At 54.8% G+C, this 22,692-nt stretch overlaps 12 protein-coding genes across 12 annotated transcripts; 5 read left to right on the top strand and 7 right to left on the bottom strand.

Moving 5' to 3' along the window:
- Window positions 1-103: 103 nt before the first annotated feature.
- Window positions 104-4,239, bottom strand: PG985_002729 (uncharacterized protein; the record flags this gene model as incomplete). The annotated part of the gene is made up of 4 exons (XM_066822498.1): window positions 104-1,195; window positions 1,354-1,932; window positions 1,994-2,923; window positions 2,983-4,239. 4 exons carry the CDS (start codon window positions 4,237-4,239, stop codon window positions 104-106), a joined length of 3,858 nt encoding a protein of 1,285 aa, XP_066689930.1.
- A 1,023-nt stretch (window positions 4,240-5,262) lies between these two features.
- PG985_002730 (uncharacterized protein) lies at window positions 5,263-6,271 on the bottom strand (the record flags this gene model as incomplete). The annotated part of the gene is made up of 2 exons (XM_066822499.1): window positions 5,263-6,121; window positions 6,189-6,271. The coding sequence occupies 2 exons, from the start codon at window positions 6,269-6,271 to the stop codon at window positions 5,263-5,265; spliced, it is 942 nt and encodes a 313-aa protein (XP_066689931.1).
- Window positions 6,272-6,670: 399 nt separating this feature from the next.
- On the top strand, window positions 6,671-8,614 carry PG985_002731 (uncharacterized protein; the record flags this gene model as incomplete). Its single annotated transcript, XM_066822500.1, has 5 exons — window positions 6,671-7,219; window positions 7,273-8,089; window positions 8,154-8,228; window positions 8,288-8,422; window positions 8,487-8,614. The coding sequence occupies 5 exons, from the start codon at window positions 6,671-6,673 to the stop codon at window positions 8,612-8,614; spliced, it is 1,704 nt and encodes a 567-aa protein (XP_066689932.1).
- A 795-nt stretch (window positions 8,615-9,409) lies between these two features.
- PG985_002732 (MHCK/EF2 kinase) lies at window positions 9,410-10,220 on the top strand (the record flags this gene model as incomplete). The annotated part of the gene is made up of 2 exons (XM_066822501.1): window positions 9,410-9,924; window positions 10,007-10,220. 2 exons carry the CDS (start codon window positions 9,410-9,412, stop codon window positions 10,218-10,220), a joined length of 729 nt encoding a protein of 242 aa, XP_066689933.1.
- Window positions 10,221-10,606: 386 nt separating this feature from the next.
- On the bottom strand, window positions 10,607-12,270 carry PG985_002733 (uncharacterized protein; the record flags this gene model as incomplete). The annotated part of the gene is given in 5 exon segments (XM_066822502.1): window positions 10,607-10,771; window positions 10,791-11,162; window positions 11,227-11,627; window positions 11,699-11,915; window positions 11,992-12,270. The coding sequence occupies 5 exon segments, from the start codon at window positions 12,268-12,270 to the stop codon at window positions 10,607-10,609; spliced, it is 1,434 nt and encodes a 477-aa protein (XP_066689934.1).
- Window positions 12,271-12,967: 697 nt separating this feature from the next.
- On the bottom strand, window positions 12,968-14,093 carry PG985_002734 (NAD(P)-binding protein; the record flags this gene model as incomplete). The annotated part of the gene is made up of 5 exons (XM_066822503.1): window positions 12,968-13,158; window positions 13,241-13,560; window positions 13,659-13,765; window positions 13,834-13,992; window positions 14,052-14,093. 5 exons carry the CDS (start codon window positions 14,091-14,093, stop codon window positions 12,968-12,970), a joined length of 819 nt encoding a protein of 272 aa, XP_066689935.1.
- An 830-nt stretch (window positions 14,094-14,923) lies between these two features.
- PG985_002735 (uncharacterized protein) lies at window positions 14,924-16,093 on the top strand (the record flags this gene model as incomplete). The annotated part of the gene is made up of 1 exon (XM_066822504.1): window positions 14,924-16,093. One exon carries the CDS (start codon window positions 14,924-14,926, stop codon window positions 16,091-16,093), a length of 1,170 nt encoding a protein of 389 aa, XP_066689936.1.
- A 275-nt stretch (window positions 16,094-16,368) lies between these two features.
- Window positions 16,369-16,933, bottom strand: PG985_002736 (uncharacterized protein; the record flags this gene model as incomplete). Its single annotated transcript, XM_066822505.1, has 2 exons — window positions 16,369-16,721; window positions 16,825-16,933. 2 exons carry the CDS (start codon window positions 16,931-16,933, stop codon window positions 16,369-16,371), a joined length of 462 nt encoding a protein of 153 aa, XP_066689937.1.
- Window positions 16,934-17,435: 502 nt separating this feature from the next.
- Window positions 17,436-18,586, top strand: PG985_002737 (uncharacterized protein; the record flags this gene model as incomplete). Its single annotated transcript, XM_066822506.1, has 3 exons — window positions 17,436-17,806; window positions 17,892-18,334; window positions 18,399-18,586. 3 exons carry the CDS (start codon window positions 17,436-17,438, stop codon window positions 18,584-18,586), a joined length of 1,002 nt encoding a protein of 333 aa, XP_066689938.1.
- A 451-nt stretch (window positions 18,587-19,037) lies between these two features.
- Window positions 19,038-20,267, bottom strand: PG985_002738 (O-methylsterigmatocystin oxidoreductase; the record flags this gene model as incomplete). Its single annotated transcript, XM_066822507.1, has 1 exon — window positions 19,038-20,267. The coding sequence occupies one exon, from the start codon at window positions 20,265-20,267 to the stop codon at window positions 19,038-19,040; it is 1,230 nt and encodes a 409-aa protein (XP_066689939.1).
- Window positions 20,268-20,303: 36 nt separating this feature from the next.
- Window positions 20,304-20,775, bottom strand: PG985_002739 (uncharacterized protein; the record flags this gene model as incomplete). Its single annotated transcript, XM_066822508.1, has 2 exons — window positions 20,304-20,399; window positions 20,464-20,775. The coding sequence occupies 2 exons, from the start codon at window positions 20,773-20,775 to the stop codon at window positions 20,304-20,306; spliced, it is 408 nt and encodes a 135-aa protein (XP_066689940.1).
- A 718-nt stretch (window positions 20,776-21,493) lies between these two features.
- PG985_002740 (MFS general substrate transporter) lies at window positions 21,494-22,648 on the top strand (the record flags this gene model as incomplete). Its single annotated transcript, XM_066822509.1, has 4 exons — window positions 21,494-21,747; window positions 21,830-22,139; window positions 22,202-22,480; window positions 22,550-22,648. 4 exons carry the CDS (start codon window positions 21,494-21,496, stop codon window positions 22,646-22,648), a joined length of 942 nt encoding a protein of 313 aa, XP_066689941.1.
- Window positions 22,649-22,692: the final 44 nt, after the last annotated feature.

A 22,692-nucleotide genomic window follows, 5' to 3' on the forward strand; every position in this document is an offset into this window, starting at 1 on the left:
CTCTCTATCACATTCTAGCCCTAATAAATACACATGCCTGAAATGGCCTGTGTTTGAAACAGGAATAGATGATGGGTATTATTAAATCAAAACAAACGTTACGCTAATATGGATTATATGATACGCCCCCTCTCTCCCCGGGGCTGTGCCGGTCGTGTCTCGTACCATCGTATGCCGTGACCTGCTCCCGCAACCTCTTGTGCCGCTGCCCCCCGTTCGCTACTTCCGAACCATCCTCCCCGATGGCCTCGTCCTCACCCACCGCGTAGATCCCAAATCGCCGGAACCCATTCTCGCTCTCGCCCCCCAGCGCCCGACCCTCCAAGTCCGGCACAAGCCCCCACCCAATCCAGAACCTGGGCTCGCCTCTGCCACCCCCGCCCCCAGCCGACGACTTGAGCGCAGCCGCGATCTCCGACCGGCTCCGCCACTCGGCGTCAGCCGGCAGCTTCTCCAGCACGTTGCCGCCGGCCACGAGTGCCGCCATCGACGCGATGCTCGTCGGCGCCCGCGGCAGCACGTCAGTCTGGTGCATGAAGCACCAGCCCACGACCAGGAGCACCAGCGCGATCCCCAGCAGCGCCTCGAGCGCCCGCGTCGAGACCGCGTCCTGCACGACGCGCCGCCGCCCCGTGGTATCCGTCGCGGTCGCCGCGTACCGGGGGTCGGCGTCGCTGGCGTTGTTGCCTCGCGACACGACATCTGGCGGCAGAGTCACGTTGGACCAGGTCGCGGGCAAGCGCTGCATTGCCAGCTTCTGCGCCTGGATGACGCCGTGCTGAAAGCGGATGGCGTCGGCGACGCGCGCGCTGGCGTTAGGTTCGCCGAGGTCTTCTATCGCGACGGCGTAGCGCGAGGTGACGAGGGTGCTGAAGAAGGGGTCGAGCAGCTGCGGGGCGGTCGGAATGGCAGCCAGCCTGTAATAGATGTGAAACAAGGTCTCGCGCATATCGATGTCGCCGACGCTCATAGTGGAGTCGCGCGCTGTATTCTCGCGAGGTCGGGGCGCTTTCCCGGGCGCCGTGTCGATCTTGAGGTCGGCTCCGATGAAGTTGACGTCGACATCGACGCTCTCGAACGTCACGTTGCAGCCCAGCGAGGAGAGGTGCTGCACGACGGGCGTGGCGGAGTAGTCAATCTTGCCCCAGGAGTACATCATTTCACTACAGCCTAGGATCGGGGTAGCGACTTGGTTCTAGGAGACTACATATCAGTCTATCATCTGTAAGATACACGAAATGGGGATGTGAAACTCGGCATCAGAACCCAGAGGAATGTCAACCAGTTGGTAGGAACGCTGTCGGAATTGGTTGCTGGTGCTCTGAGACGAAAACGGGACTGGAGGAAACTCACCTGTCGGTCTCCCTTTCCGATATATGTGGTATTGGAGTAAGTCGGGAAGCGAATATTGTATTTCTTTTCTTCATCACTGCTTTTTAGGTTGCACTCTTCACCCTCAACCCATACTCCAAGAGGGTTTTGGTCCTCTGCGATTGTATGGTTGAGGGTCAGATTGGTGCGGTGCTTGGCAAAGTCGTAGAGACGACAGTCCAGCCTGCTTCGGACCGCCGGGACCACAGTCTTGATGGCCGCAGTCAACGGATCGAACGAAGGGTTCGACTCCATTGCGACGTCCGGTAAGAATTGCGGGAAAGCCAAGTCCTCGTGCGTGAAACTGGGATAAGAGAGATTGCTGTCGAGGATCAAGGAGACGAAGGCGTTTTCCTTGTAGATAGAGCCTTTGGGGAGGGGGTCGAAAGATTGGTCGGCTCGTAATGCGATCGATATGGTATTGGGGACGGCCAGTGCTTGGAATAGGGAGCCAGAAAAGATGGTAAAGAGGGAAGAAACTAACAACACCGTGGTGGTTGCGAGTGCCCCTATGTTACCGGATCTGGCTTCTTTGTAGATGGTGCGAGGAATTGACATGTTCTATCGATGTTCAAAGTCAGTTCGTACCACGATTAAGATAAAATCGTAGTAAGTTACTTACCAGGTGGTCGAGGCCCATGAACGCATCAGTCGTCACCGTCCTTTTCAGCATCATGTACGGCGCTAGGGATCGAATCTGGAAATCCATCGAGGAGAAGGCCATCGCTGTCAGGCCGAACGTGAGTGCCGGCAATGTTGTCCACAAGTAGTGTATGTAAGTATCGTTCCCCACGTCACCCAAGCCATCCTCTCTGTTGGACTTCTGCAGCAACAGCTCCAGTGTGATAATGAGACCGATGAGGATCAAACACAGCGTCGATCGAGTGACAGGGTGAAGGATACCTGGGTGTAAATTGTGTCTGGCTCGGACCAGGGGTTTGTTTCGAGCCTGAGACGCATCCTCAGCGTACGGCTGCTGATCAAGGATGGCAAACTCCGCCTGGCCAGTCACGGGGTTCCGAGTGACCCCGGACTGGAAGACTTGCTGATCCAGGCCTCGTACAAGGGACTTCTCATCAGCGGCGCCGAAGTCACGCACCCTGGATTGGAGATCATGGCTGTGGAGAAGGAGTGATGCCGCATCGGGAATGTTGCTCGGGTTTCGTGGCAGGATGCCTTGCTTCGGGACGGTGAACAAGAGGACGACCGAGAGGACCAAGCAGGCCGCAGTCAGACCAGCCATCCATTGAGCAGACCATTCGCGCACTACGAGCCGGTTGGCCATGAACACTGCACTTCCCGAGATTTCGATCGAGGCCGGCTCCATGAGCGACTGCTTAGCCACGATGGCACCAAATTGACGGTAATAGCTCTCCGCAAACTGCTCCAAGAAGCCTGGGTTGAACATATCGGATACCTGAGTAGTCATATTAGGATCCAACTGGCTGTCTATAGCAACGCCAAAGTATTCGTCTACGTCCACTTCAGCCGTCGATATATTGGTCTTGGTTCCATATACGGACGTGGACGAGCCTTCAACCGTGTTATGGTACTAGAACATACAATCAGTACCTTTTATAGAGAAGCATTTGGGGGGTACAAGAATCTTACCGCACTATAATGAGCGTTCATGATTTCCCAGGCAGGAATGCCATCCAGGGTCCTGTTTTCTCCGCTAGGAGCCAACTCCACGTTCCGCGTGCGAGTGCCATTTCGAACCACATCTACTCGATGTATAGCATAGGTAGGGACACAAAGCATCTGTGTGCTCTGAGGTAGTTTTGCCACCAAAGGGTGCGTGGGATTTCGGCCCGTGTAATCAGTCGTGTTCCTGGAATAGTCCCTTGTATAGGTGATATTACCAAACATGAGGAGCACTCTAGCCCCTTCATCGTCTCTGGTACCGTCACACTGAACTTTGGCGAATCTGCCAAACACGCAACTAGACCAGTATCCGCTAGACCCAGGGCAATTCGGACTCCCAAGTTGGAGCTTGCTGATGCTGCACCCGGGGGACGTGACAGTGAGATTCATCTTGGTATCTGCGTAGTGAGGGTCCGGTGGAAGCGCTCCCGTCAGAACGACGTCGACCAAAACGCAGTCAAGGCCATTCCTAAGGCCGTCGACGGTGACTCTTGTGTCGGCGGGGTCGGGAAGATTCGTTACTACCGACTGGAAGGCGTAGTCTTTGGACATGCCCTCTTGGTAGGTGAGATTTCCTCCAATCAGCCCCTTCATCACGTGGTAAGACAGCGATCCCGCATTGGACAGCCGGGCGTTGTTGGTCGAGAAGGTATCTTGCGCTACCATCGGATGATCGTCCAAATGGACTCCGGTCCATGAGAGCGTGATCAAGCCGGTGGAGATGACGATCAGAATCTTGAGCATGAGCGAGACTGTGCAAGTAATCGAGACGGTCCAGTCCTTGTTGCGAAGGGCCTGGAACACTACCAATAGCGGGAAGCCTGAGACGTAGTCCAACAGCAGTGTATGCTTCGAGTCCGCGGACGGCTGCATCAGTCGTTGCCAGGGGGCGACGAGTTTGCTTTGGTATTCGGCTCGACCCCAAAGGGCGCCCACTAAGGTGAGGAAGGCGATTGGGCCATAAGTCCATAGGTAGTGCTCGTTGGGCTGGCTTGTGGCGATTCCATCACGCCTGTTCGAAACAGCAAGCAGGGCCTCTAGCGCAGCAATGATGGCGGCGAAGATGCCAATGAAGCCCAGGATGACTGTGCGCCGGAGGTAAATGGGACGCCATGGTAGTTGTGCGGGAGTAAGAGACTGATCGGCATGCTTTGCATGGAGTGTTTGAGACGGCGAGTATGTTGATTGAAGATGAGTTTGCACTGATTCGTATGGACGGTCCATGGGCCTTTCTTGAAAGTGTGGTGTTACTGGGTCCGCACAGGGTCGGCTTCTGTCGGCCTCCATTATTCCCCAATTTATGGCATTCGCTCGTCACGGCGCTCAGAATACTGGTAGATGAGTCTCAAGTTTGGGAGCCACGCTTGATTTATCATTTTAGGATATTCTTCCCTCATTAACGATTCCATGTGGATAAGGGATCGAGAGGTGGGCCTCGACGTTAGGAGGAACCCAAGCGGCCGCAGAAATAAACCGTCTTGATTATTCCACTTACTCCCAGGGAATAACAGTGAAATAAGCTGGTACTATCGCAATGAGAGGTGCTCTGCAGACCTGCTTATTCGTGAGGAGACTCGGCCGGATTATTCTCGCAGGGGCTTGGGACCCTGGACGGCGATAGAATTGGCGGGAACGCCTACTGAAACACCCAAGTGCACGCATTTCCCAGGTCCGGATGCAAGTCGATTGGTTGCGACGGCCAACGCACAGGAGGGGCGCAGAGTAAGCACTAGCCCGGCTGGAGCAACTTGTAGGCCAGATGGAGAAACTCTTGAGCTATCCGATCATGCCAGACGCCAGTGTCGCCTTCTGTGCCGCACTCGCCACCTCCAACAAGTGTTTGATCAGCCAAATCCTTCGGGTCTTCTACGTCTGGGTCAGTAGCAAGAACCTGGGTCGGGCAATGCGACAGATGAGAGCTGCCATGTTCTCTAATTAGACGAGCTCCAGCGTGGTGCATCACGGCGCGTAGTCTTTCCAATGAGAGACGTGTGGTAGAGTTGAGTACTTCTTAAGTATGGAGCAGCAGGACCCCTAGTGGGGTCACTACCTAAATCACTAGCCCTGTGGATTTCGCAGTGGAAGTGAACCTAAAGTTGGCGCGCGCGTCTGCAGAGGACCGCCCAAGTCAATTTGCACCAAGCTCGCGATCAAGCGCGGAGTGACCGTCTGGAGATTCGCGTGTTGCAACTGATGCAGAACATCTGGTGGATGCGGGCCATGCCATTACCATGGGCTGAAAACAACTTAGAGCTTGGGGTCCGATCCCTTCAATCGGATAAGAGCTTCCTGCTCGCACGTCATGACAAGTCGGCCCGTGTTCAAATCCCACGTACGCTGGTGCATCATCACCCTCCCGTCGCCTCCCCACGACGTCTCCCGCTCCAGCACCATCCACGCGTCAGCTTGAGGCACCGTCGGGCCATGGAAGGAAATCCGATGGTTGAGACTGGCGGCCATGGCTAGGTTGCGGACTCGGTCCCCGAGCTCGTCCGGGCTCGCGAGGATGGCGATTGCCAACATCCCCTCGTCCGACATGTAGGCCAGCGCCGCAGCGTGCGTGACGGCGGTGGCGCGCGAGGACAAGGGCTCTATGGTTCGCACGAAGCTGCGGACTTGGTACTCTGTCGGGTGGTCCGCAGCGATGACGCTGAAGAGCCGGTAGTCGAAAGCCTCGACCTGGGAGCCGAGTGCCTGCAGGGGCGAGTCCGGGCTCGAGCTGTCCTCGACCATTTTGCGGTTCAGGTCCGCGGGCACATCCGAAGGTTCAAGACCGCCGAGGTCTGGCAGTGGCGGGCTGTAGTTGAGGACCTTTCCGGTGGCCGCATCGCTGCGCTGGTACGCGATGGTGGCCGTGTACACACATGCGTCCCGGTCGCCCTGGGTTGCGCGGACTACGCGTGTGGCGTAGGAGCGCCCGTCCGCGACGCGGTCTACATGATACAGCACCTGGTCCCTGACGCTGGCCGTCACGGGGCGGAGGAAGCTAGAGTGGGACGCGTAAACATGGAAATCTGGCAGCATTGTCTTGCTGGCTGCGGATATTGCTTGCGAAATCAGCAAGCCGCCGAAGACGGCACGACCGGTCGGCTGGTAAGTGAACGGTCTGTAAGCTCAACAAATGATTAGGATCACGGTGTATTTCAGCTAATGCTGCTTGACGGATTACATACTGTTCGTTCGTGTACGTGTCAGGGCCGACATCCGGTAGAGGTTGAACACCGACGCGCCCCTCTATCGTTGCAGCTGGCCCCATTGCGAATGCGATGGAATGAGGGTTGATATCATTGGATTCTACATTCCCTTGAGAGTATCTCTTCGTCTGATCTTGAAATTCGTCCGTTGAGTTTGCCTCGTCTCGGTGCTGCAGTTGGGCCCGAGTTGTTGGTTCATATCTACCCCTTGCATGCGGGAATGTTTTGGGTAAAGATCGCAGCTTCAAAATCCAACTAAACTGCTGAAGTGGAAGCAAACTGCTACCTTCCCCGCTTCCTTCCAACAAGATGGACTGGTGCATCGGATGATTCTGATCATATTGGCCCGGGACCCCGACAGTAACCATTGCGAAGCATGAAAACCTCATCGTTGCACGACCTAGAATCTCAACTCCAACTAGCTGACACAACTTCCAAAGACTGTGGCTCAATAACGCAAGATGGAGTCCTGGAAGGAAATTGCCGACGAGAAGCAAAAGTCGCTGCTTGCCAAGATACCGGAGCAATGGCTGGTGCCGGAGGCCCTATGTGCCGCCCCCACCACGCCAGACGACCCGTACCTTAACGTCGCGACTGACGCTTTCATGACCGAGGCCGGACTGAGTCCCCGGGAACTGGCGCTTACGTCCAAGACGAGCATTCCTGAGATCCTCGCCAGCTACGAATCCCTTGAGGTCTCGGTCGAGGAACTCGTCACCGCCTTCTGCCACCGAGCCGCCATCAATCACCAGACGACCGAGTCTCTGGCCGAAATCTGGTTTGCGGAGGCCATCGCCGAGGCTAAAGCGCAGGACGAGTACCTGCGCACGAACAAGAAGCTCATTGGGCCTCTGCACGGCATCCCTGTCAGTTTGAAAGACCAATATCGCGTGGATGGGCTGGAGTCCGCCATCGGCTTTATCGGGTGGCTAGGCAAGGTCGATACTGCCGAGTCTGAGAGCTTGGTCACCCGACAGATCAAGGAGCTCGGAGGGATTGTCATTGCCAAGGTAAGTTCCTCCGGCTAGTAAGATGCCCAGTTGAGCCAACCAATCCTTTCCAGACCCATGTTCCGCAGACTCTGTTGCTTTGCGAACTGCAGTCCAACATGCACCGTTCAGGCATGAACCCCCACAACCGTCTGCTATCTCCCGGGGGCAGTTCTGGTGGCGAGGGGTCTCTACTCGCAGCCCGCGGCTCTGTCATGGGGATGGGCACCGACATGGGGGGCTCGATCCGGGTGCCCTCCGCCTACACGCACCTCTTCGGACTGAAGCCGAGCTCCGGCCGGATCTCGTACCGAGACCTGAACTCGTCGCTCGATGGGAAGCCCGTCGTACCCAGCGTCGCCGGACCCATGTCCGCTACCCTCGAGAACGTTGTCCACATCACCCGGGCCCTCGTCGAAACCGAAGGGTGGCGCCGCGACCCGGGGTTGGTCCCGCTGCCGTGGCGCGCGCCGGTTCTGGACCAAGTGCGCGCCGATGCCGCGACCCCGGGAAAAGGGCTCTGTTTCGCGACTTTCCCAGGGGGCGACGACGGCATCATGCGCTTGCACCCGCCAATCGCCCGCGGCGTGGACATGGCCGTGCGCGCCGCTCGCCAGGCGGGGCACCGGGTCATCGACTGGAAGCCGCCCAGCCACTTGGAGGCGGCGTTCCTCTACGGCGGCTTGTGCTTCCCCACGCTCTATGACATCGAAGATGCCCTCAAGCTGAGCGGGGAGCCGATGGTGGCGCCGGCCCAGGCCCTCTTCCGCCAGGCCGAGGAGTATAAGCCCAAGGACTTCCGGGAATACTACGAGCTGGTCAAGAAGCTCAAGAAGTATCAGCAAGACTATGCCGACTACTGGGAGTCGACAAAGGCTCTCACTGGAACTGGTAAGCTCCGATCAAAGACGGGCGAAGTCCCGGTGATTTTGCATACTAATTGCTCGTTATTTAGGCCGGCCTGTGGATGGGATCCTCGTTCCGGTCACTGCGACGGCGGCCGTTCGACACAACTCGTTCTATGCCTTCAGTAAGTACACAACATCGAGGTGCGAAAAAAAGGTGATGGGCGTGTGTCTAACCTTACAGCCTACTCAATCGTGTACAACGTCCTCGATTATTCGTCCCTGGCCGTGCCGGTGACCTTTGCCGACAAGAGCATCGACGTGGCCGATCCGCACGACGCCCCTCGGAGCCCCATCGACGAGGCCAGCTGGATCCCCTGTAAGGACTCTTCTTCTCCTACACTCAATGAACCATCGCTGACAAGAACCGCCTGCTGTATTAGACGATGCAGATGTTTATCATGGCGCGCCTGTCGGAGTGCAGATTGTGGGTCGACGCCTAGAGGAAGAGAAGATCCTCGCTCTCGGCGAAGTGCTGTCCAACGCATTGAACTCGCTGAGCGACAAATGATGGCATTCGAAGCTTGGCAGATGACTAGATTTTCAAACGATTTTCATAAGATATCGAATTGCTTTCCTAAAAATGCAAGGTTAGTTACATTGCTATGTGGTGACCGATCTCCGGTGGGTCGTTTCCACCGTCGCTGCCGGCGAGCTAAAATGGGGTCGGAGGAAGCAAAAAGTGTTTGCTTGACAAGAGTGGGATTCGAACCCACGCCAGTTTCCTGACTACGATGCTTGTAAACCCGAACGAATTTCCTGAACGTAGCGCCTTAGACCGCTCGGCCATCTTGCCTTGTACGATGCAGATTCTGCCGTTGCTGCAGGTCATACTACTTGGGTGGGTGTCGTGGTGGGCACTGGACGGAAAAGCCCTTTTGTCCGGTGAGCAAAATAGCCCCTTATTGCCCTGGTGATATGAACGTGGCGCACTCGAGAGTTCGACAAAACATCAAATGGCCTGAAGAAACGATCGCGTTATTTTGCGTTTCACGGATGGACAGAATATTGTTGAAGTCTAGTTTTTCCCGGGTGGTAGAATTTGAATATTTCTAGTCAAACACATGAAACCTCACGTATCCTAAATCATCTTGGTGATTAACGCTTACCCAGTAAGATGGTGATTTTATTTTCGCTCATTGAACGTCTTATATGGAATCCACCCTCGCCAGGGAAACAGGGCGACGAATATCCACCAACGGGCGAGGAGCGTCCTCCGCACCTCGCCCTCCAGCGATATGAACCAATAGACTATTCGACCCGACCTTTGACAGATGACGCCGTACTTGCACATGACCACGCCCAAATGCTATCGTTGTCCCTGAATCGGCTGTCCCAACAACAAGGGCTCCAAGAATCTTCGAGCGAGGCCCTGATACACGTAGATGTATTCGGCGAGGGCAAATTCAAGCGAGTCTCTCGAGGCCAATACATTGCCGGACCCAGGAGAGGCCAACCCTGCGTCGCCAAGACGTTCAAGCCCGGCTATGGGTCTTTCCAGCAGCAACTGGTGGCAGAGCTCCGGGTCATCGGCAAGGCCGAGTCCATCGTCGACGCCTGGAATGTGGCCAGAATCATCGCACCATCGGTGCACCTGCTCGTCCCCGAGCTGATGGTCGACGAGCATGGCCGGGGGGAGCATCGCCTGATGGAGCCCCTGATAGTCAGGTATCGGAAGCACAACAACAACGTCGGCTTGACCGATCCCGCGATGGACGTCTGGAACGAGATCATGCAAGCTCTGAGCCACTTTTCGTACCATCATTGCCGCGGCTTCCACCTGTTGTGCGACATTCAAGGCGGCATCGGCTGTCGGTCCTAGTGAGTCCGGTTCTCATGCAAACGGCGTCTTCCGCACATCGAACGCCTCGAAGATGGAGGTGATCGCTAAAGTTTGCCGCAGTTTAATCACGGATCCGGTGATCCATTCAATTACCAATGGTCAATTCGGTCCAACGGATCTTGGAGAGAAGGGTATTCTCAAGTTCTTCGCAAGTCATCGGTGCAATGGGCTCTGCTTGTCCGATTGGACGTGGCCGGCCGAGCTTGCCAGGTGTCCAGCCCCGATTCAGCGTGTTCCAAACCAACCACGATGGAGGGCAGCCCATAGGCATTAGGATGGGTAGGTAACAAGGCAACATTTCAGCTCTTTATGCATCGTAATAGATGAGGACTTATGAGAATTGCTGAGGATTGTGTCCATTTTGAGACGAGCTTCCTCAAATGGCAAAGTTTCTGCAGTGGTAATTGAAATGATAGTACGGTACATCTCATGTCTTCTTTTCGCTATACCGTGGTGAGCAAAATTTTACTGCCGTACGCTACGAAGATGAAGTATAAGTATTAGTCCGTATATATCATTTTATCCTAGTATTCTACATTCTATGGGATCTATGATCCAATTCTGACTCTGTATACGCCGTTACTGTACTCCTATACTCTAATACCAAATATGGAAAGGAAACTAAACATGAGACGTGTTGAATCTAGCGACGCCATGCTCTCAATACCCCTGGGAAGTCTTTCCGAGGACCGAGTTGAAGTGGTTGAAGTAGCCATGGGGATCGTACCTAGCCTTGAGCTTCCGCAGGCGCTCCAGACGCCAGGGCTCGTACCCATACATGGCCTCGAGGGGCTCGTCGCCGTGCGCGTAGTTCATGTAGACGTACTGGCGCGGGTAGCCGGACGTCGTGGGCGTAGGCCTGCTGCGCGAACACCTCGTACAGCACCGTCGAGCTCATGGCGTTGGGGTGCTGCGCTATGAAGTCGGCGTACGAGTCGTAGATGCGCCGCGTCTGCGCAATGTCGAACCGCTTCGTGTTGGCCGTGTACACGTCCACCTGCTGCTGCGGCGCCTCGGGCGTCAGCGCCGCCGTCTCCGAGCACGCCACGTCGATGAAGCCGCCCACCGCCACGTCCGAAAGCTCGTCCCAGCGCGCCGTCGTCTCGTTGAAGTGGGTACGCTGGATCCCCGTTTTCTCTGAATCGGCAAAACGGGCGGCGAGTTGTTCTCCTTTTGCTTGGTCGCCGAGGTACACAAAGCCGAGATAGATTTGAGTCTACCGAGAGAGACGGTTGTCAGTTACCATTATACCACCGTAAAAGTTATTCGAGAAACATGACCGGGTCGGCAGTCACCTGGTTGGTTGTCTGGTTGGTGAAGATGACAAAGTCCATGCCGAGGTCAGCAGGCTGGGTAGGGATGATGTCGTTGATGACCTCGAGAACGCCCTCGAGGGACTTGCTGGTGAAGGACATGTCGGCGTTGTAGATCTCGCCTCCGTTGGTCTGGGGCCACGTCTTCATTGTGAACTCGAGCATGATACCAAAGTTCTGGCCAGCCCCGCGCATAGCCCAGAACAGGTCCGGGTTCTGCTTCTCGGACGCCGTCACGATGGTGCCGTCCCACAAAGCCACGCGCATGCTGGTGATGGCGTCGATGACGAGGCCATACTTGCCCTGGAGCCAGCCGTGCCCACCGCCGACGGTACAGCCGCCGACGCCCACGCAGGCCGAAGAAAGGGCTACGAATGTGGACATGGAGGGTTAGTCGGTGCTCTGGAAGGTAAGGGCAGGTTAGGAAGACAACACTCACGCAATTCTCTTTTGGCGTTGTAGGCCGTGGTCCAGATGTCTCGGTAGCGAGCTCCACCGCCAACAGTGATGGTCTTCTTTTCCACGTCGTATGTCACCTTGTTCATATTCGCCAGGCTCAGACCGACGCCAGACTGGACACTTTTAAGCGTAATGGAGCTGCCATGGCCTCCGGATAAGGCTATGAAGCTGATATTGCGTTGCGTCATGTACTTGAGCTATGCGCAGAAACCCCGTTAGCATGTTACCGTGACTTCGCCCCTCCTTTTCCAGTGCTCGGTTAGATATTCTTACCCCAATCGAGACGTCTTGCTCCGTGGTCGGGAGAAAGGCAACACTGAAAGTTGGGGCCTCCCAGCCAGACCAACGGTGGGTAACAGATGCGAAATCCGAGTCATTGGGATGGAGTATAGAGGACCCGTGAGATGGAGTAAAGTTCAGCTGAGGACCCATAGACCTCTCAAATAGATTGACGAGATCGTTGCCAGTTCTAGCATGCAAGGTTGGCATAGCAGTACTAGGCGCCGTCCAAGCAGCAACTGCCCAGAGGCTGAGGGCAACGTGGCGTAGCATAGTAATGTTTTTGTAACTGGATGTATTCGTGGTCGAACGAAAGAAAGTTTTGATGTTGATTTACAAAAGGCTTGAGAGTCCTGCAGTTTGTGGACACATTCCGGTTCCCTCTTCCTCAATATATATCCGTCCTTCTGGCCCCCTATCATTCTTAGCATCTATTTGTGATCCCACACTTGACCCCATACGGGGTCAAAAATGTTGGTTCACTTTTGAAAAGCGTTGCCCCCAAACCCCTTCAGCTGACCTGGAAGCTGAAAATACAGGCTGACTTCAGCCTGGCTGCGGCTGCGGCTGTGGCTGGCCAGGATCCCCGACAGCTTGGCCCAGATCCAAGGTGTGATTCGGGAAGCGCACGTGGCTACCGAACCAGTGTCAAGACAGATAACCTACCAGAACCCAAAATGGTTGATCAGCCCTGTCAGTCGTATTTTTAGGTAAGTTCCACGTGCGCATGCTAAGAGGCTGTGCATGCCAGGGGCGCATGCGTGTTATCTGGCCGGCTATGTACTTAGTAATTGGCAAAAAGCCTGGCCATTTGGCCTCTGCTATGAATACGATACTACAAATATCATCCGCTCCGACTACATGCTGTATGTATTTACATTTGTACGTGTATATTCATATCTAGGCACCCGGAGGCGCCGAATGCTAGAACTTGGAACGCCTATCTGTGTTACGACCGCCAGCTAACACTCTATAACCACCGCTTGTTCTTGAAGTGAGACCAAACTTTCCCACCGTCATCCTTCTCAATACTGCAGTCGTCCATCACGCTCAAAAGTGTATTAACAGTCAATGCCGGCGAGTCCGGACCTTTGAAGCTAGGTGAGTACTTGGTGATGGTGGCAAACATCTCTTGGAGCTTGGCTTGCTGTGCTTCGTTTGCTAAGGAGGAAATCAGAGCAGGATTATTAGCGAGTTGACCCACGACTGCCAAGTACGTTATAAGAAAGAAGCAGGGTCATACGCGGTTCTTGTGGGTGATCTACATCTGCGAATCCGGGGCAGATGCTCACAAACAACACGTTGTCCTTTTTGTACTGCGCATTGAATTTGGCCGTCACCATGTTCACAGCCGCCTTGCTTATCGAGTACAGGGCGTTCATGTCTAGATCTAGCTCGTTTGTCCAATCGATGTCGCCGAATCCGCTCGTGACTGTCATGACCTTGCGACCTTTGCCTTTGAGTATCAGGGGTATGAAAACGCCGAATAGGTAGATGTTACCCAAGACGTTGGTATCCATCATCTTATGGTACTCGGTGGAAAGTTGTTGTGGCTTATCGATCCTATCCGATTTGCGACCCCCGGGCATTAGCTCATGCAAGTATTAAGATAGAAAAACAGGAGAAAACAGCAGAAGTCAGGATTGATTTTGGTCACATACAATGTGCCAAGGCCATCGTAGGCGTCGAAAGGTGTGATATATGCTCCATTGGCGATTAGGTAGTCCAGGCTTCCTCCAGTAACCGTGGCTACATCAGAAGAAGCTCTCTGTTCACCCACGTGATGGTCAGAAGTTTGCCCCGTCGATATCGTCTTGTTTCACCAGAGCTTCGTACCTTGAGGTCATCGTAGCTGGTCAGATCAGCCTCCAGTATGGTGATATTGGATCTCTCCGCAAACGCCTCCGCGATCTTCTTGTCAGTAACTGGCTTGTTACGGACGATTCCGATGACCGTGTTGTTAGCATCAGTGGATAGCTGGTTCAGGAACTCCCACTACCCGGATTCTTTTTGTCAGACTCCTCGACACACGTAAACAAAGCAGATTTACTTACGCCCAAGCCCCGAGAGACACCGGTGATAAGGTAGGAAGGCATCGCGTACACGTGTCTTGATGCTGATAATGGACTCTCGTCTCAAACTTGGCCGGGTGATGACACATACATATCGTTTCTTGGTTTACTGTACGAGCAGTACCCATGGCTGGAACTAATTACTAATTACACTTGTTGATATATACATGTCTTTGACACATTTCATCAGGGTATCCTCTACGAGCCAGTTTCAGCTGGTCCTCGGCGTTGACATCTTGGACATTAACGCCTGAGCATCGTAACCACAGCATCTTCTTTGCCTGAGATACTTAGAACCAGGGAAAAGGAGTTACCCAATTCCCAATTGGCCACTTAATTCAAGGGAGGTGTGTCACACTTTCGTAAGCTGTCATGCCCGACACCACGAAAGTGCCCAGCCAATAGGGAATAAGCTCGGTGACACTGACATGCCCGTATACCCGAGACTATACCCGACATCCCTGCGGATCCACACTAGCACAAACCACTTACGCCGACCCGGCCATCATGCCCGTCAGACCCGGCTCATCCAGTCCAATCGGCTGTGGATTGCCTCTCAGAGCCAGCCTCTCCACAGCGCGGGCGAGCCTCAGTCTCTTGTATCGGGTTCACCGGCCAAGTATCGAGGGAATGCGCAGTTTCTAAGGAAATTTTATCTTTCCGTTCGATGTCAGCAACAGACTATGGATATCCACCCAATGTACCATGTTTTAGGCAGAGTGCGACATTGCGCTTGCAATATATGTAAGATGTAAGTGCAGGACAATGAGCACCACTAGATAGTATAGTAACTCCAGAATTGATATCGATGATTGTATCAGTCTTCAGCTGCTACTGGACAACTGTGATTCGCCATGACATCCTTCTCGAGCTCTCAGGAGAGCATTCTTGAGCTTGCCATCAAGGCAAAACAGGCCGTCCACAGCCCCGGGAGTTTCATGACGGAGTTGCTGGTGCAACAGCAGCAGTATGCTTGCTTGCACTGGCTCTGCCACTTCGACGTCCTGAAGCGCATACCACTGGCACCTTCGTCTGTCTCCTACCAACAGCTGGCCGAGTCGTGCGCCGTGCCCGAGGGGACGCTGCGGGCCACCACGCGCATGGTCATGACCATGGGCTTCCTGAGCGAGGCGCCCGCGGGCGAGGTGCGGCACAACGCCCTCTCGGCGCCGTTTGTGGAAGACGCCCATCTCATGACGTGGCTCCTGCACATGGTCAACCACACGGTCCCGTTCGGGCGCGCGTTCGTCCAGGCCACGGAGAAGTACGGCGGCTCCGAGAGGCCCGACGAGACAGCCTTCAATGTGGCCTTCGGCACCGACCTGGCCTATTTCCCGTACCTTCGGTCGCGCCCCGAGCTGGAGCGCGAGTTCGACGCCTACATGCAGAGCCAGTCCCAGGTCAGCGGCGGAGCCAAGGTGGAGCATCTTCTGGCGGGCTACGACTGGGGCTCTCTCCGAAGCGGCGCGTTGGTGGTGGACGTCGGCGGCGGCAGCGGGAGCACGTCTCTCGTCGTCGCGCAGGCGTTCCTCGACCTGCGTTTCGTGGTCCAGGACCAGGCCACGCCTATTCGCAACGCCCGCGACCGGAGGGATGGCTCAGGAGACCAGGAGGGGGTCTGGAAGCGCATTGAGCTGCAGGAGCATGATTTCTTCGGGCCGCAGTCGGTGACGGGAGCAGACGTCTACATGCTGCGCATGATCATACACGACTGGCCAGACGAGAAGGCTGCTCTGATCCTGGGACAAATCGCCCGCGCGATGGGGGCCGAGAGCCGGATCCTGATCATGGACATGGTGATCCCGGACCCGGGGTCTGGCCCCGTACTTTTGGAGGCGGCGCTGAGGGAGAAGGATCTGTGTATGCGGCAGGTCTTCAACGCCAAGGAGCGGGAAACAAGTGACTGGCATAGCTTGATTCAAAAAGTTGAGCCGCTGTTGGAGATACGGGCAATTAAGAGACCAGGCGGGTCCCAGCATTCTGCCATCGAACTTGCGCTGGCCCCTGACGCCCTCACGAGTTAGATTCATGGCGCAAAGTATTAGATAGCGCCCAGCCAATATCACATTACACCGTGATTTTCTCAATTTAGTGTTTTTGATGCCTTTGCCAGCTATATCAACAAGTGGATAGCTTCGTGTTACAACGCGACCAATAGATGCATAGGTTATATACAGTGTTGTACGCCAATCCACACCAAATGACATAACATTATCGCAGACACACATCAGGCCAGACCCCGTAAGTAAGTGGATAATGATCTGACCAAGTAGTCACACGCTAGCAGTGTCTCTCGATCTCAATACCAAATGATCTCCTCGCTATCAGCGCCGTCCTCCTTCCACTTCAAGAACGCCCTCTTGACATTGTCGGCCCCCTTTTCCGCGTAGCCGGGCCCCGGGTTGGGCGGCGGTACTATGGAAGGGTCCCCTGCGATCCAGGCGACGGGACCGACGCCGCTCCCACGGTAGAGGCGGTGCATCTCCTTGACGTCTTCGGCCTGAAACGCGCGTCCGAAGATGACGGCCCGCGGCGGTCGGGTGTAGTCGTGAGTCCCAATGTGATTCGGGGTCGACGACTTGGGCCCGTGGCCGGCGAGGAGGTGGCCCAAGTCGGACTTGGCGTCGTCGTACGAGTTGATGAAGTGCATGACTAGATGGGAGGTTTAGGTTAGCAAATACCAATGATCTTGAACGCCGCGGTTTGAGGGTTTCATTTGAGACGAGGGAATCCAGAGGAAGACGTGACCACGCACCATCCAGCTCCGGTTGGATCAAGGGTGCGACCTTTTCGCCGACTTCAAACGTCTTGCCGCAGAGGATGATGGCGACGTGGTCGTTTGGGACAGGTTGACTCTGCGCCATTGCGTTGGTATTGAAGACAACTGTTGTGTAATAATGGCTGGCTTGAGATTGAGCGAAGATGAAAATTGACGTCAACAGATTGGGATTGGCGTGCATGTGCGGGCAGCAATCATATGCTGGCTGGTCGTTATTAGAAGCTAGTAAGTAGCACCTTGATGGGCCGAAGAAATATTCACTTCGGCTTTTTTGGTATTCAACTGATTAGTCAATTCGGGAGCGCGACGGGTTTAAGGCGTCTTCGCGTATCGAGAACATGTCCGAAAGGATTGGCGCAAATGGCAGTTTGCCCTTTGTCTGTCTGACGTGACGGGCGTGAGGTGATACGGATTTCGCGGGCCAATCACGGCGATCAATGCCTCTGTGCCAAAGCCCGAGGTTTTATCTCCGGCTCCCTTCCGCTTCGCACTCTTACACCACCCATAAATGAAGCTGCAAGTTCCTGAGAGTGCATTAGTCTTGAAGCCAACACCCACGCTATTCCTTTTTCTGAGTTCCACCCAAAATGTCCAACCGCCTATTCCAAACCGTGAAGCAGGGTGGCCCCTTCGCCTTGGTCGAGACACTCCTTCCCAAGCCAAGCGCGGGTCAAGTGTGCATTCGATCTCGAGCCGTCTCTCTCAATGCCATTGACTGGAAGAATCTGCGGTTCGGTGCTCTCATCGATAGCTGGCCGACTGTGCTCGGCATCGAAGGTGCCGGCGTCGTCGAGTCGGTTGGCGATGGCGTGACGGCTTTCAAGCCTGGCGACAAGGTCATGGCCTGGGTTCAGCGCACCCAGTTCAACGGTGCCTTCCAGGATGTCCTCACTGCCAACGAAGTCACTGTTGCCAAGAAACCCGAGTTCCTGAACTTTGAAGAGGCTACTTCGTTGCCGTAAGTGCTTAATCATCGACCATGATATACGCATCCAGTTTCATTTGCATAGAGTCAAGCTAAAGGCGCGGCGACACTGATTCAGAATCGCCTACCTAACCGCCCTCGCCGCCATCATCGTGGGGCTGCGCGTGGAAGTGCCCGGCCTCTCGACCCTCCACGCCGTCTCCGACAACCCCCCGAAGTCGATCCTCGTGCTCGGCGGCAGCTCCGGCGTCGGCTCGTCCGCCATTCAGCTCCTGCGCCTGGCTCTGCCGTCCGCTGTCATCATCGCAACCGCCGCGCCCGCTCACCACGACCACTTGCGGTCGCTGGGCGCGTCCGCCTGTCTGGCGCGGTCCGCGCAGGACGACGCCGCGGCCCTCAGGGAAGCGGCGCCGGTCGGCGTGGATGCCATCGTCGATGCGGTCGGCGCGGGTCCCGACTCGCCCGCTGTTCTCGATGCGCTTCGCGCGGATGGGCCCAAGCTGTACACTCTGGTCATCTCGCGGCCTGGCGTGCAGCTCCCCACCGGGCTGCAAGCTAGTTGTAAGCATTCATTCTTTCCTTACTAACTTTCCCGTCTCACATAGTTAGCCCCTGATGTTCACAGTATTTGGTGGTCAGATGGCTCTGGACGAAGCGCCAAGTGCCATGTTATTCCTGGTCAAGCTGCTGGAGGAGGGGAAGTACAAGCTGCCCTTGAAGGTGGAAGTTGTGGGCTCCGGCTTCGAAAGCGTGGAGAAGAATTTGGACCTGATGCCGCAGGTCAGTGGCAAGAAGCTCGTGGTTAGCCTTTGATCAGTTCGTAGATCGATAGTTGAAGTCTATCCAGCATAGCCGCTGGATCAATGTCAATTTCTCGAATGTATATGGTATTGGCATTTGCAAGTCGCGCCTTTTGTTCTCGCCGGAGAGTCTTGGTACGAATCGAAAAGAAAAAGAAAGAACACTGAAAGGGGGAAAAAAAAAAAAAAGAGAACTCGCATCGATGTTGTTGTGAATGATCTAGGGCACAGCACTAAGTGTGTTTAGCATCATCGCCTTTTTGATACCTAATCACTCAAATAATAAAAAGGAAATAAAAACCCCATATCGTAAACAATCCCTTCTGTGTCTTGGGGCATCTCATTTCATCACATCACTTATTATCTACTTGCATATAAATACCATTCCCTAAAACACTACCCCATTATATAGAAGATTGTGATTTCCCGAGGACCCAAATTTGCTGTTTTGCCACGCGTCCGCACTAGCTCTTGCCCGTAGAATCGCAGGTGCTTTGGATGAACCGTGCACGTTCATCGCTACGGGGAATGAACCGGACTTTAAACGGCTTCGGCGCTCGTAAGGGGTAGGGATCAAAGGCATCTTCCGACAGATTCAGGGGGACCTCTTGCTCTTTCCCCTCGACCATGACGACGGATGGTCGAATCTCGAAAGCCCAGACCAGGCTGGCGAGGATCAGTCCCAGGTTGTTTTCGGTGAAGCGGATGCCAGGGCAGACTCGTCGGCCGGCACCGAACGAGAAATGATCGCGGCTGTTGGCGTCTGGCTGGGCCGCGTAGTCCAGGGAGGACTTGTGGTAGTCGGCATACCTCTCTGGCTTGAAGCGGAAGGGATCGGGATAGCGGACCGGGTCGAAGTGGAGCGCCGCGGTGTTACAGGCTATGGCAGTACCCTTCGGGATCACCATGTCTCTATAAGTTACATCTGCGTCGGTGAAATGTCTGATACTCCATGGAGGGACCGGGCAAAGTCGCAAAATCTCCTTGATGCAGGCGAAGACGTAGGGAAGGTTAGGGACGTCGTCCATGGTCGGAAGCCTGGATCCTCCCACCACACTCTCCACCTCGGCAGCGACCTTGCGCTGCACTTCAGGGGAGGCGGCCATGTAGAAGACGAGGTTTACCACGGTTTGTATCGAAGTGTGGGAACCCGCTTCGACTAAACCACCAGCTAGCCAGGCGAGGTCCTCGTCGGTCAAGCCTTGCTGGTACCAGTCCGCGTGTATCATCTGCGTGGCGTAGCAGTCCGGGGCTACGCCGGTGGCATCCTGCTCCTTCAGGTTGTTCCATGTCCGCATCTTGACCCAGAGGATGAACTCGGCAAGTTTGAGGCCCCGCTTCCTCGATGGCTGCAGCCACTCTGGTAGATTGGCAAGTGGAGGAAACGTATCCTTGATGAACGCACCCGCCCGGACCAGTCGACCAAGGATCTTGGAGCTCTCCACCATGTTGCGGATGTCTTCATCATCCTTCCCCAGAATCCGACGCCCGTATACCGTCTTCATCATGATGGAGAAGATGGTCCTGTTTATGTGGTCCCGGAACACATAGTCCCCGCTATTGCGGAAAGCCAAGTCGTAAAGCAACTGGCCAATCTCCTGAGTCTGAATGGGCAGCATCGCAGCCGTCATCTTGGGCGTCAGAAGGTTATGGCAAATGGTCCGGTACTTGCGCCACTTCGAATCATACGGCATGGTGACCACTCAAGCGGCAATGGCGTCAACATTGAGTCACTTGTGTATTTTCAGGGGGTTCAACTCACTTCGCATGCCTCCGACCACCAACTCAGACATGGGTGGTGCCAATTTTGATGACGTAGAAACGGACTATGTGTTTGGCGAAGCGGGATTAATAGTAGTTCCAACGGTTGTTAGGCGATATTTTACTCACTTGTTTATCGAGAATCTCCTTCACAGCCTCCGGGCTGCTTAGAACCACCCAAGTATACCAACCCAGCCGAATCTTGTATACTTCCCCATATTCCTCGGCCCACTCTCTAAACTTCTGTATCGCGTTTGGCGGAAGATCACGCCCGATACCAGTTATCAAGCTGCCTTTGGGACCCGGTAAATTGTCCAATCTCTTATCTCTGCGTACTGCCCAAAGAAGCACCATCAACAACAAGAGCGTTGATAAAATGATGAGTGGTCTGGCTGCCCCTTGCAGCGGGGTGAGATATTGCAGGTGGGTTATGTAAGCCATGCTGTTAAAAGCAAAAACACAACTTGTCAGGTCTGTTTTGTGGTTGCACGATATTACGGTTAGAGTACCGTATATCGGGTGGCTCCTTTTGCACAAATGGTATTAATTGATCAAAGAAGGTCCGTGTTGAAAGGAAGCGTATGGGTACTATGTATCCGTGATTTAGATCAATAAGAGCAGGGACATAAGCAAGTCAGTCCGTGCCGAACCATGCTCCCAATCGATTAAAGCCCGACACGGGCGCGCGAGACAGGGGGCCGGGTATTCCGTTGGGTACCTCAAATGCTGACATCAAGCTTGCCCACTCTAGTTTCGCCGCAAAAGCTACCCGCAAACTGTTTTGACTATCAGCCAGGGGTATTGGGGCTCGTACGTAAGGAATCCAAAATATGTGTATTGCTTGTAAGCCAAAAGAAAGCAAGAATATGGGACGGAGATTACCTAAGGTGCCCTTCCCGTGCTACATGCCAACAGCCTAAATCGCTCCCTCGCGACAGGGGGTCCGCTAACATGAATGGCCCTTCCAACACACCAGGTGGGCAAATGAAGATTCAAAAACGCCCGTCCTGAAACAACATTTAAAAAGATAAATCATTTAATCGAATCGCTTCAACTTCCAAGCGATCCAAGTTGGCAATTGGATATACATAAGAGGCTTTCCGAAACAAACACTCAATACACCCTCTCACCCTAGCGGTCCACTCTCACTTCAACCGACATGAAGGAAAAGGCTAGCGAACCAGCGAGCCAGCAGGGCCAAGCCATGCCCGTCTCCGAAGAAGGCAGTGGTGACCCCGAGACCCGACTACCTCATACACAGTCGCAGTACATGGACGTGAAGAGCCTCCCCTTCATCCTCATTCTCGTCGCCTTGAGCTTGAGTCTCTTCTGCGTAGGACTCGACAACATCATCATCGCGACGGCCATTCCTGCCATTACAGACGAGTTCCACGCCATCAATCACATCGGATGGTAAGCTAAATGATCACCCAGCCTCAGCCGAGCCAAGCAGGCTGGATGATTTGACCACTGAACCCTTATCGCATATGCTTAGGTATGGCTCAGGGTACCTCCTTCCAACCTGTGCCTTCCAGCTCCTCTCCGGCAAGCTTTACTCTCGTTACCCAGCCAAATGGGTCTTCTTGGCGGCATTGTTTCTGTTTGAGCTGGGCTCCTTGATTTCGGCCGTCGCCCCGTCCTCTGCCGTCTTCATTGTCGGTAGAGCCGTTGCCGGTGTTGGAGCCGCCGCCCTGTTCACCGGCTCCCTAGTCATCGTCGCCACCATTGTACCGCCCGAAAAAGCCCCCGCTTTCCAGTCCGTCAACGCCGCCACATTTGGCGTGGCTTCGGCCGTTGGCCCCGTGGTAGGTTGCCCAGAAGAGGGTCTACAACCAGGGCGTTCTTTACACATGCTGACTGACACTAGATTGGTGGCGCTTTCACAGACTCGGTGACGTGGAGATGGTGTTTCTACATCAACCTGCCTATCGGTGCCGTCTCGGCACCGCTGGCCCTTTTCCTCATCAAGACCAATGCCCCGGATCATGATACCATGTCGTTCCGTCGACTATTGTGGAAGTTCGATCTCGTGGGCCTGGGCTTCTTTCTTCCGAGCATAGTCTGCTTCCTCTTGGCCATGGAATGGGGAGGCATAGCTTACGCTTGGTCCGATTACCGTGTTGTCATAGCTCTAGTCTTCTTCTGCGTATGTTTTTCATCCCTTATGTCGGGCTCACATGTGGCGACCAGCCGCTGATGCCTGATGGCTGTCTAGGTCCTGTTGGTGGCGTTTGTCGCGGATCAGGTATTCATGGGAGAAGATGCCACAGTCCCTTCCCGGGTAGCTAGCCAACGCACCATCGCGGCTGTCTGAGGGTTCAACTTCTTCTCCTTCGGCGCCTTCAATACGGCATTCTA

This window comes from Apiospora marii (assembly GCF_038362585.1).
Source record: "Apiospora marii strain CBS 49790 chromosome Unknown utg000002l_segment0_segment0, whole genome shotgun sequence".
In the NCBI taxonomy this organism is placed as follows: Eukaryota; Fungi; Ascomycota; class Sordariomycetes; order Amphisphaeriales; family Apiosporaceae; genus Apiospora; species Apiospora marii.